This window comes from Gymnoscopelus braueri, assembly GCF_963280865.1.
Source record: "Gymnoscopelus braueri genome assembly, chromosome: 22".
NCBI lineage: Eukaryota > Metazoa > Chordata > Actinopteri > Myctophiformes > Myctophidae > Gymnoscopelus > Gymnoscopelus braueri.
In genome coordinates, this window is record NC_137624.1 from 40,374,549 (window position 1) to 40,387,399 (window position 12,851).

Consider the following 12,851-nt stretch of genomic DNA (forward strand, 5'->3'; position numbering starts at 1 on the left):
CAGTTACTTTGTAGTTTTGGATTATTGTTACAAATCAAACATGAACCACTTCAGCTATAGCTTTAGGCTATTTGAAAATAGCAGATTTACATGCTCACAACGCATGTGCTTGTAGATCTGCTATTTAAAAAAACATGTATACATTTTAAAGCTTGTAAAATGGGACATTCTGCATAACGACTACATTTACTTTTTGTCATTTAAGTACATTTTGATGACAACACTCTTGTACTTTTACTCAGGTAAATTGTGAACACAGAACTTGTACTTGTAACAGAGTATTTCTACATTGCTGTATTGATACTTTTACTTAAGTAAAAATATGAGTACTTCTTCCACCACTAATCACGTGTCAGCTTGTAGGTCGGCCATTATCGACGCGCAGTGGTGGAAAAAGTACTCAGATATTTTACTTAAGTAAAAGTATCAATACTGCAATGTAGAAGTACTCTGTTACAAGTAAAAGGCTGGTGTTAAAAAAATACTTGAGTAAAAGTACAAAAGTATTGGTATCAAAATGTAAAGTACCAAAAGTAAAAGTACTTAATTGTTTGAAAATAGCAGATCAACAAGCTCACGAGCTTGTAGATCGGCTATTTTCAAATAGCCTAGGTATAAAACAGGGCTAAAGTGGTTAATGTATGTTTTATAATGTAATAATTTATATCTGCAAAGTAACTAGTAACTAAAGTTTCCAAATTAATATAGTGGAGTAAAAGTACAATATTTGGATCCAAGATGTAGTGGAGTAGAAGTAAAGGTATTGGAAAGTGGAAACACTCAAGTAAAGTACAAATACCTCAAAATTGTACTTAAGTACAGTACTTAAGTAAATGTACTTAGTTACTTTCCACCACTTGGTATACATCAGGCGTTAACTAGGATTTTGATTTAAACCGTCCATTCACTAAAGACTCCATCCATCACTTCCTCTACACAATCCTCTACCGAAAGCAAAGGGCAGACAAAGAGGATCTTATAAAAAGCACAATCTTTCTAAAAATGCATGTTTTTCTCAGGTTTCAACAATATAGTCTCAATGGTATATAAGTATATGGTGAAATTATATACAAAGAATATAACAAAATCAGAAGATTATTCATTTTTGCTGCTGCTTGAATCTGAAAAAAAAAAAAACAGAACGGAAGAGAAAATATCCCAAAAAGTGCCAGTGACAGGGCTGCCACGTCTTTGTATGAAGATCTGCTGTTTTAGTCGTGACTGCGCAATGGTTTTCAATATAGGATATTTTATCTCAAAATAGAACTATTTATCGTTAATATTAAAGCAATAGCTCGTTAATGGTTATGCGTGTGTTGATGAACTTGGATGAGCATATTATTATGGGTAAAATGTTAGATTCACATTTGGTGGAATTTTGTACTTTATTTATTACTACTAATAATAATGATTTTAAAAATTTGCATTGCTAAACCCAAACTGTTATGTTTGAATTTTTTTTTTGTTCATGGCTTGTAATATTATCCTTTTGTATGTGCTCTTTTTGTAATAAATTGGATAAAAACGGATGTGTTGTGTTGTTACGGTGTGATCTGTTCACTAAAATGAGTGTATGACTTCACCCTTTGAGTTATTATGAAGCAGTGGTTCTCAAAGCAGGGTCTAGTGGCCTCCAGGGGTCCTTGAGAGGCTTTCAAGGGGTCCGCAGCTAAATTAGTTAAAATATCATTAAAAATCAGTTTAACCCAACTAAAACTGTCACCAACTGTAGGTTTACATTTTGTTTTTGAAATATAAAATTTTTTGAATCATATGACATACCCAAAATAGGTTGAAAGTGGTTAAGACCTGAGGCCGATTGTACAAAAATGTCTTCTAACTGTTTTTTGAAAAAAACGTATGTTTCTATATCAGTGGTTCCCAAACTTTTTCATGTCAACGACCCCCAAAATGATATGTATTTGGCCGCGGACCCCCATCTCAAAATATTTTGTTCCAGGGACCCCCCAGAAGCAAAGATTTGAGTTAAAAATGTTCGCTTTAAAACAATATATATATTCAAGATTTGCACAAATTTCCTCGTACAACGGTCTCACACAAAAATACACATCACATCATAACGTGTGAGCTTGCAGATCTGCTATTTGTGGTATTTTTGCTACTGTATTTTAAAAAAGTAAAAAAAAACAAAAGAAAAACATGATTTTATTAAAATATTTTATGTTTTATAATCGATTAAAATCGACTAGTTTGATTAACTGTTTCACCCCTAAAAATAATAATAACATTACAGGATTGTGTGTATCAAACCACCAAAAGCAACCTGGCTCAAAAGTATCCAGTTGTCATTTGTCGCATTACAAAAGCGTTCCGTCTTTTATAAAACCCACCGTTATTACAAAGCAGCTGGGAACAAATATCCCTGAAGATGATATTACATTAGTGGCACAGTCATGTTACCTGACCAAAGTACATATTGTTCAAGTATTTCAAGGCAGGCCACATTCTCAGCTAGCAAAGGAATGCATACTTTTAGCATAGTCTAAAAAATAATGAACATAAACACATCTAGCAGTTCCCAAGGTATCAACCAATTCAGGATTTCTTTGGTCATTAACAGGGACGTGCACAGATAGACTCTAGGTGGTGCTAGAGCACCTGCCCTTTGCCCTCTTGACCAGAAGTGCCCTTTTGAAAAAAAGAAAAAAAAAACGTTTTTTCCCCCCCAGTTTACAGCAGGGGTCTTCAACAGGGGGTCCGGGACCCCTAGGGGGTCCTCAGAGTTACTACAGGGGGTCCGCCAAATCTTTATGTGATATGATTTTTCTTTTTACCATAACCACTCGAAACCTAGCATCCCTTTTCTGAGGAGAACTTTAGCCAAAAATAGCAGATCTACAAGCTCACAACGCCTCGCGCTGCGAGGCGTTGTGGGCTTGTAGATCGGCTATTTTTGGCAAAGAGGTATAGGTGTAGAGGGAAAAAAGAGCAGACCAAGTAAACAAAAAAAAGGTATAATTTACTTGAGCACCTGCCCCTCAAAATGTCTGTGCACGCCACTGGTCATTAAAGTATGTCACGTCACAAGAAAGAAAATAACGTAATCGGAGTATAACCTCGAGCTTCTCGACACATGAACGTTTCTTAGTATTTCGGGAAGAGGATCCGGAAGATCTGCAGATCGGATCTCTTGCTGTCCAACAACTTCCCACAGAGGAAGATGGTGGTGACGCCGTTGGCCGTGTTGGTGATCTCCACGCGATCCAGCAGCCAGCCGGCGCACATGCCCGCGTCGTCGTGCTCTATTCGGACCTTCAGCAGGTCTCCCATCTCCAGCATCTCCACCACGAAGCGGTCGGTCTGCTCGCGTTCGAACAGGTTGCGGAACTTCTGCCGCAGCGGGCGTCGTCCCGACTCCCCGTTGGTTCCGTAGATGGTGATGAAGACGTTGGCGTCGGTGCCCGCGCCCTTTTCGTCCCCCGTGACGACGATGATCTCGTATTTGACGGGCACCAGGGCGCGGGACTTGCTGGCGAAGCTCTCGATGGTCTTTGTGCACTCGAAAGTCTGGAATTCATCCTTCTTTGCAGTGAGAGGGATGAGGGCATTGCAGCTGAATGTATACCTGGCATTGATGAAAAGAAAGAAAAAATGGTAATGATATTGAGGGAAATGCGTTCAACAAGAAAACAAAAACAAATGATTTCTAATAGTTAATATGTACATAGCTCTAGGCATAGGCAACAGGCATAAAGATCACCTCTTGTTCATTGTAAAATCTCACCTGCAGTTTAAAATCTCACCTGTTGATCAATTACAAAATCTCACCTGTTGATCAATTAAAAAATCTCACCAGTTGATCAATTAAAAAATCTCACCTGTTGATCAATTAAAAAATCTCACCTGTTGATCAATTAAAAAATCTCACCTGTTGGTCAATTAAGAAAATCTCACCTGTTGGCCAATTCCTTTTCTATAACCGTGACTTCCGCCACATGCCAAAACGTTTCCCCTTTGACTTTTTTCCCGTCCTTGAGGATGTGGCCCAGACAGATGCCAGCGATATCACCAACATTCTTGGAGGAAAACTGAAACTCGTCGACACTTCCCCTAAAATGAAAGAAGGAGAAGCACACCACGCTGTCATGATCACAACAATCTTGAAACAATCCTATATGGATATATGCCAAGGTAACACATTGTATCACAGACCAAGCGTTTATTTGTGCTGGGTGAGGTTGATAAAATCGGTTTGATATGGCAGCTGAACAATCAGCACAAGTAAAATTGCCTAAATTGCTGGACTGTTACTTATAGTGTCTTTTGAAAACTAAATAACTTCAAGTTACATCAAGTTAACAGGTGGCTTTAGGTTTGGTTGGTGAATTAAGCAGAGAGAGTGAGTTTCAAACTTTCAAAAGTTTATACCAAGCTAACCTCTCCTTCTGTATATGGATGCATAACTATTTCTGACAGAAAATGCACAATTCTTCCCTCAAAGTCGCAATTTGTAACACAGCTCTGTTTACACTTTTCAAGTGAAGCGGTCTTGTCGTGGCATTTTCAAAATTTGAGGAGATATCATGAGGCCCCCTGACTGGCTCCATGTTTGATTTTTTTTAAGGGCCTCGGATGGATTGGAAAGCTGTTCGGCGGCCCCAGGTGGACGCCAAACCTTTTCCTGCAGCAAAGCACTGCCCTGCTATCAAGAGCATCCTACCGTGAGAACCTCTTATTCTTCTTTTCGTTCTCCATCACTAATTCTTTTGATCGCCCCTTCCGTCCTTCAAGTACAATCCAGGCGTTCTCTTTGGTTTCGGCGTCGTCTGTGTCTGCCGTTATGACAATGATCTGATATTCTTTTAGAGAGAAAACGCAGAAAACATATTAGTTCATCAGTTCTATAGTAAAAAGAACTGCACTGTTATGATACTGTTCATGATTACAATATTGCAGCTTTAACATATCGTTGCTGTTGGGCAGAAACCTTGTATATATTTCAAGTTTTTATGTTTTCTTCATAAAATTAATGACCCACAAGCTCACAATTTACAAGCTCTCAACGCCATCACGATTGCGATGCGTTGTAGTCTAGAGCTTGTAGATCTGCTATGGAAAGTGGTTAAGTGTGTCAGTGGGTTTTATAAATATTGGTAAATATTCCAATGAAAAGTATTAATAAGGGATCCATTGGAACACAGGTTATTTTTTCCATTTCTTGAAAAGGAAACAGATTTGGACATACAAGGTGTTCCCCTGACAGAAACAACATCTCTCACACACACAGCACCTTCAAGCTTCTCAAGTGCACTATAGCACCAACATGCAAACTGTCTCAACCCATTAAGGCCGGGAACGCATCTGTGTCATTTTTAGATTTCTTTGGCTACTAAAAAAATAGCAGATATACAAGCTCATAGCGCTGCACTCGGTGATCTACAAGCTATGAGCTTGTAGATCTGCTATTAAAAAAAAAAAAAAATGTGTGCAAATCTTTGAATATGTATACATTTGTAACTCAAATCTTTGCTTCTGCTGGGGGTCCCTGGAAGAAAATATTTTGTAATATTGTAATATATATATTTTTTAGGGATTTAGAAGACATTTGTAGAATCCCCCAGAAGCATAGATTTGGGTTACAAATGTTGGCTTTAAAAAAAAATATGTATTCAAAGATTTGCACACATTTTTTAAAAGAAAATAGCAGATCTACAAGCTCGTAGCGCGGCACTCGGTGACGCGCTACAAGCTTGTATATCTTCTATTTTTGAATAGCCCAAAGTATAAAATAATGGCACAGTATGTGTTCCCGGATTGAAGGGGTTAATATCGCTTCTATTCTTTGAGAAAACATTTTCCCCTTGTTATACTTTATACGTTTATTATTATTAATGCTGCTACAATGTCAGAGGAACCAGAACACAACAATTGTACTATTATGTACCAGTATACACAGGATGTAACAATATACCTATGTAGGATACTCTTAAAATATTTATATGCTGTTATGTACATCACAAGAAATTATTCATGTTTTATATATGGTAGCATATAAAAAGCACTGCAGAACCTCTGTCATATGTGTGTGTGTGTGTGTGTGTGTGTGTGTGTGTGTGTGTGTGTGTGTGTGTGTGTGTGTGTGTGTGTGTGTGTGTGTGTGTGTGTGTGTGTGTGTGTGTGTGTGTGTGTGTGTGTGTGTGTGTGTGCGTGCGTGCGTGCGTGCGTGCGTGCGTGCGTGCGTGCGTGATGGCAGCTCACACACACGCACACGCACACACACACACACACACACACACACACACACACACAGAGCTCAGGCTGTACAGCTTATTATTCATCCCACAGTCTCAGCGGTGGTACAGTAACAGGACAGTATATGCCAAGGGCAGAGAAAGGAGGCCTTTGAAGTCAGGCTGAGGCACCTAACTGTAGTTCCTATCACCTAGCTCCTTATCCCCTGTCATCTAAGTCCTAACACCATTCTTATACACTAGGTAGCACATACTTCTTCTAGAATAAACACCTGTATGAATGAATACAACAGTCAACAAAAATGCCTTCTCTTTGATGCAGACGTGACGAGTGGAACTTACTGGTCTTCTCGTTGAGGTCAAAGTCGTCGTTGTTCGCACAGGGCAGGTCCCTCATGATCTGCCCGTCGTCGTCGTTCTTGGCCAGCCAGCGGTCGCAGGGGAAGCGGAAGTTTTTGTCCAGGATCTCGTCCTTCACGTCGATGTACTCCAGGTGCCACCCTGCAGCAGGGCCTGCCTCGTCACACCGTTTAAGACACAAATGTCACATTGAAACACATCACTCGTCCTTTCTGATTGACCTCAAATTCTTTATTTAACCCATTAAGACCTGAGGCGATTCTTTAAAACAAATCTAAATCCTAACAGTTTTTTGAAAAAAAAATCTAAAAAATAGCAGATCTACAAGCTCGTAGCGCGGCACTCGGTGCCGCGCTATGAGCTTGTATATCTGCTATTTTTGAATAGCCAAAGACATCTAAAGTGACACAAATGCGTTCCAGGTATCAATGGGTTAAGAAGGGACAATGCGCAATAATAAACATAATGTACATAATGTTTGTTAAGGTGTGTGATGGTGAGGAGGGCGCGCGGGTGGCGCAGTGGTAAAGTGCCTGCCCGCCACTGCGGAGGTTGTGGGTTCAAATCCACCGCGGTGCATCCGGCTTTGTCGAGCGTCTGTCACGAATACAATTGGCCCGTGTCGGGAGGATGATATTTGTCACTGCACCTGATCATTGGTGGAAAGTAATTGAGTACATTTACTTAAGTACTGTACTTAAGTACAATTTTGAGGTATTTGTACTTTACTTGAGTATTTCCAATTTCCAATACTTGTACTTCTACTCCACTACATCTCAGAGGCAAATTTTGTACTTTTACTCCACTACAATTCTTTGAAAAGTTTAGTTACTAGTTACTTTGCAGATATAAATTATTATATTATGAAACATACATTAACCACTTCAGCCCTATTTTATATCTAGGCTATTTGAAAATAGCCGATCTACAAGCTCACAACGCGTCGCATCGCGACGCGTTGTGAGCTTGTAGATCTGCTATTTTCAAACATTTAGTACTTTTACTTTTGGTACTTTAAGTGCATTTTGATACCAATACTTTTGTACTTTTACTCAAGTAAATTTGTAATTCCGGACATTTAATTGTGACGGAGTACTTCTACAGTGCAGTATTGATACTTTTACTTAAGTAAAACATTTGAGTACTTTTTCCACCACTGGTGGCGACACATACTGTATCAGCAGCTATAGGGAGTGTTGGGCGGGAGGAGCAGCACGAAGGCTCTCTACCTCCTCCCGGTGGACGCTCCTCACTGGCAGGTGAGTCAGTAGACTACAACAGCAGTGACAACACAGACATGTGGTGTGTGGGGAGGAAATAATTGGCATAATGAAACAATTGGGGAGAAAAAGGCGTAGAAAGTAATGTATAAATAATGTATTTCCTGTCCAGGTATGATGAGTATTGAAAGAAAAAGATACACAAGAAACACAACATACTTGGTGATAACAGGGGAATATATTGGTTAAAATATGGTTGAATATTTAACACCTAAATGTAGTGTACGGAAAAAATGTTTTGTTTTTGTGTAAGGTGATTATGGCCATTATGATTCATTTTCTGTTGACATGGTTCACTCATAGGGGGAGCTGTGGGGGAAAAGCAGCACATGTAGGAAAAGTTCCACAGGAAGTGAGGTATCAGGAACAGCTATAAAAGTACAGGAAGTGAGGCGGCCGGGGGTTCCATTTTTAGGTATTAAAAAAGAGTGTTTGGTGGTGTTTGAGAAAGAGACTCTTGTAAGCCTAAACTAAACCAAAATCAGGAATTAATAAACCACTGAGTAGTGGGGCCGGAGAACTTTGGGAGCTGGAAGGAGAGAAGTTTGAACATTTAGGAACATTTCTGAGGATTTAGCTCTGAAGCCAGTCAGAGCTTTTGGACAAAGGAACCCTTGTGGCCTCCTGACTTGAAGGTTGGGTGAGGAATATACTTTTTTTATGCAATGCATTGCCTTTTCATTTAATGACTTTGGGATTTTTTTGATTTTTTTGGGGAGTAGCTAAAATCATTTTAGCTACTAAATCATTTTAGCTACTCTAAAATGCCCCCCCCCAGAAAAATAAATAAATAGCGAAAGTAGCAATTCTGCGATCTCACAATGCAACGTAGATCTGCTATTTTTGCACGGCAACGTAAGGCTCACAGTGTTGCCAGATTCTGTGAGAGAAACAAGCAACCAGGTCTAGGAAAACCAGCCCAAAAGAAGCGACTATGGGCCACATGAGCACTTTAACATATACATCAGCTATTTGAAAATAGCCGATCTACAAGCTCACAACGCGTCGCGAGCTTGTAGATCGGCTATTTTCAAATACAATCTTGCGGGGAAATTATAATAAGCAGATCTGGCAACCCTGAAGGCTCAAGTTATTCAGACAATTAGCAGCGCCCACGATGTCACAGTACATCTGACCGCTGATGGGCTGACCTGAGTTGTCGTGCCAGACGCGTACTTTGCAGAGGTCTCCCAGGCTGAAGATGTCTTGGAAGCGGAAGGCGTCCGCCGACTTGCGTTCAAACTTGTTTGACTTGCCGCACTCTTTGAGAGCCAGAGTTCCCGTGTCTCCGTTCTCTCCGAAGATGATGACCCAGACGTTTGCATCGGTGCCCGCCCCTGAGGGACACGATGGAAGTATAGGGCGACATGAAAATTACACGTCACGATTATTGTGGCAAAGGTAATTGCGATTAACGATGATATCGCGATAATCTAAATATGCTTAAAACTTAAAATGCCACTTTTGTTGACCACCTTGAACACCCAGCATCCCTATTCTGGGGAGAGCGTTCGTCAAAAATAGCCGATCTACAAGCTCACCACACGTTGCAACGCGTTGTGAGCTTGTAGATCTGCTATTTATTGCGAGTCGATTTGTGTAGAGTGAAATAAGAGCGTACCAAATGCGCTCTTTACAGGTACACTGTATAGCCTAATGAAATAATGGAAACCAACGACTTCCCCAAAAAATCAAACACAATGTATTGTGCTTTGGAAACAAGTCAGTGCCTACAGTAACTCAAACCACATCCAAGACTGATGTGTTGCGAGGGGGAGGAGAAGTGAACAGCAGAGGAAGACTACAATTCTCTCACTCCTAAAATCCCTCAGTGCATATTTTCAGCACTGCGGTAACTCTGTGAGTGCGTGCGTGCGTGCGTGCGTGCGTGCGTGCGTGCGTGCGTGCGTGCGTGCGTGCGTGCGTGCGTGGTGACAGCTCAGGCTTATTATTCCTCCCAGAGTCTCAGGAGGGGTGGTACATGACTATGTCTTAACTTACAGTATCTGCCAAGGGCAGAGAGAGGAGGCCTTTGAAGTCAGCTCAGGCATCTTACTGTATAGTTCCTATCACCTAGCTCCTATCACCTAGCAGGCCTACCGAGCTCCTATCATCATCTAGCTCCTATCATTCCCATCACCTAGTGCCCAGCTCCTATCATCTATAGTTCCTATCTCACCTAAGTAGGCCTACCTAAGTATAGCTGCTATCATCTAGCTCCTATCACCTATAGCACCTAACTCCTGTCACCTATAGGACATATAGCTGAAGGAGTAAGCTGTGTTTATAGCAGGGGTCCTCAACAGGGGGTCCGGGACGCCTAGGGGGTCTTCAGAGTTACTACAGAGGGTCCGCCAAATCTTTGTGTGATATGATTTTTTTTTTTACCTTAACCACTTGAACCCTAGCATCCCTTTTCTGAGGAGAACTTTAGCTAAAAAATAGCAGATCTACAAGCTCACAACGCCTCGCAGCGCGAGGCGTTGTGAGCTTGTAGATCGGCTATTTTTTGGCAAAGAGGTATAGGTGTAGAGGGGAAAAAAGAGCAGACCAAGTAAACCAAAAAAAGTTGAATCTAAAACACAATTTTATACAATATGTAGTGGGGGTCCCTGCTTCATCTCTCTCTCAGCTAGGGGGTCCTTGGCCTGAAAACGTTGAAGTCCACTGGTTTATGGTATCTGAAGAGACGCCTAATTAGTCATACATTACACTGCATGAACTCAAACCCTCTGCACCATGGGGAAGACAAAGCTGGAATCTGCACCATTACAATAGGCCTATTATGCTCCCGCAGAGAGGGCTGCACTAATTAGTGTTGTGAAATTAATTAGCATTAAGAATGGACAATATTTATTCCACAGACACAGAGGACAGAATAATTTTGATTCGGCGGTGTGTAATTCAGTGGAACGATCGCAATAAGTTACAACAACATGGTACTAGTTATGCCTAATTATATGAAAGCGACTTATGATTCTCTATAACGAATATCATCACAGTTACTGTAGGCAGAGAGGCCTTGTATCTCCATGTTTCAACTTATTTTGTTAGTTTGTTCTTTCGTAAATGAATGCACTACTTTGTCATATGACAGTGTTTTGACTTTTGCCTATATAAGCATAAAGTACCTGGATTTAGTTTTTTACCTGCTCCTCCAGGTTTGGTGGTTAATAAATGCTTTAATATGAACGGCACTGTGTTTGGCTCCTACTCTGATTCACACTATGAAATGTATTAGCCCACTGTTTCTCAACATCTGGTCCAGGGCCCACAAGGGGGTCTGTAACTCTGAGAGTGTACATATGGGACCAATTGGACCCTTAGAGGGCCATTTTGTTTATCATTTCGTTCCATTTTATCTTTGGGACCCCAATCCACACTGTTCAATTCTCAGTGTACATTTAACTCTTGAGAGTGTACAAATTGACCCGTAAGGGTCCATTTGGTTCCATTTGTATACTCTCAGAGATACAGACGCGTAAGGGTCCATTTGGACCCTCTGGTGGTCCCAAGACCTAACGTTGAGAACCAGTGTGTTAGCTTGAATGTGCTGCAGACTGACCTCCCACATCGCTGGTCTTCACTGAGACGGTGTAGGTGGTGACTTCAACCTGCGGCTCATCGTCCACCACGGCAGCCATCTCACAGATCACCGTCCTCTTCGGCCCTTTGGTCGTGGACAGCCAGTTCTCATACGTGAAGACACAGACCTCTTCTGTGTTGGGGTTGCGCAGCATCACCTACAATGATTTGATGATATTTTGCTCTATTCCCTTTGATGATGTCTGAATGCAGAAATCTATTCTGCACATATAACAATGTGGACAGTCAGTGCTAAAGATCAGATTCGAGAAACAAAAAGGATTTGGCTGCAGTCTGAACAAGACCTTTAGTAACCTATTACAGCAGAGGTCTTCAACAGGGGGTCCGGGACCCCTAGGGGGTCCTCATAGTTACTACCGGGGGGCCGCCAAATCTTTGTGTAATATGGATTTTTTTTAACCACTTCAACCCTAGAATCCTTATTATTCGGGGGGAACATTAGCCGAAAATAGCAGATCTACAAGCTCACAACGCCTCGCGCTGCGAGGCGTTGTGAGCTTGTAGATCGGCTATTTCCGGCAACGAGGTTTTGTGTAGAGGGAAAAAGAGCAGATCAAGTACAGAGCCAACGGTGAAGTTGACTAAGTATTGAGGGTTTCAGTGGTTAAATGTCTGAAATCAACCAAATCCATTTATTCACACAACACTGATAGTCTATGAAGCTATATGAAATATATGAAAAGGTTTAATCTGCAACACAATTGTATACAATATGTAGAGGGGGTCCCTGCTTCATCTCTCAATCAGCTAGGGGGGTCCTTGGCCTGAAAACGTTGAAGACCCCCTGTATTACAGTTATACTGTTGTTGTGAATGTTGCCTGAAAGCGGACCTGATCGAGGAACCAGTCCGGTCGGCTGCCAGTTCCGTCGATACGCAGCCTCATCTTCCTCAGGGGGGCGATGTCGTCGATCAATAGGCTGAACGTGTCCGTCTGACCTCGCTCAAACCTGCCAAACCACCACATAGAGACGGATCATAATGTTACAGTTACAACGGCGACAAATGTACTTTATTCAAAAATCTATTTAATTGTCAAAATAAGGACAATAACGTCACAAGGTGGCACAGCGGCTAGATAAGATGTATGTGTCAAAGGGGGCAAATGCATTTATTGAAGGTTTTTGGTCATATATGAGCTTGTAGATCTGCTATTTTTGAAAAATCGTGAAAAAAAAACATATGTTGCTGTATCAGCGGCGCTCCAACTTTTCCATGTCAAGGACCCCCAAAATGATATGTATTTGGCTGCGGACCCCCATCTAAAACTGTTCGCTTTAAAACATATATATATATATATATATATATATATATATATATATATTCTATAGATTTGCACACATTTTCAAGATTTTTCAAAAATAGCAGATCTACAAGCTCAAAGCGCGACACTC

General features: G+C 41.0%; 1 protein-coding gene across 1 annotated transcript in view; it reads right to left on the bottom strand.

Annotated features, from left to right (window-relative positions):
- Window positions 1-3,105: 3,105 nt before the first annotated feature.
- Window positions 3,106-12,851, bottom strand: part of loxhd1a (lipoxygenase homology PLAT domains 1a) — a gene marked incomplete at both ends in the record, with an annotated part of 83,262 nt that continues 73,516 nt past the window's right edge. Inside the window, 7 exons of the mRNA XM_080419622.1 lie at window positions 3,106-3,586; window positions 3,916-4,071; window positions 4,682-4,820; window positions 6,555-6,725; window positions 9,004-9,189; window positions 11,418-11,595; window positions 12,290-12,407. Of these exons, the coding sequence (XP_080275748.1) occupies window positions 3,106-3,586; window positions 3,916-4,071; window positions 4,682-4,820; window positions 6,555-6,725; window positions 9,004-9,189; window positions 11,418-11,595; window positions 12,290-12,407 (1,429 nt within the window). The remainder of the gene's footprint in view (window positions 3,587-3,915; window positions 4,072-4,681; window positions 4,821-6,554; window positions 6,726-9,003; window positions 9,190-11,417; window positions 11,596-12,289; window positions 12,408-12,851) is intronic.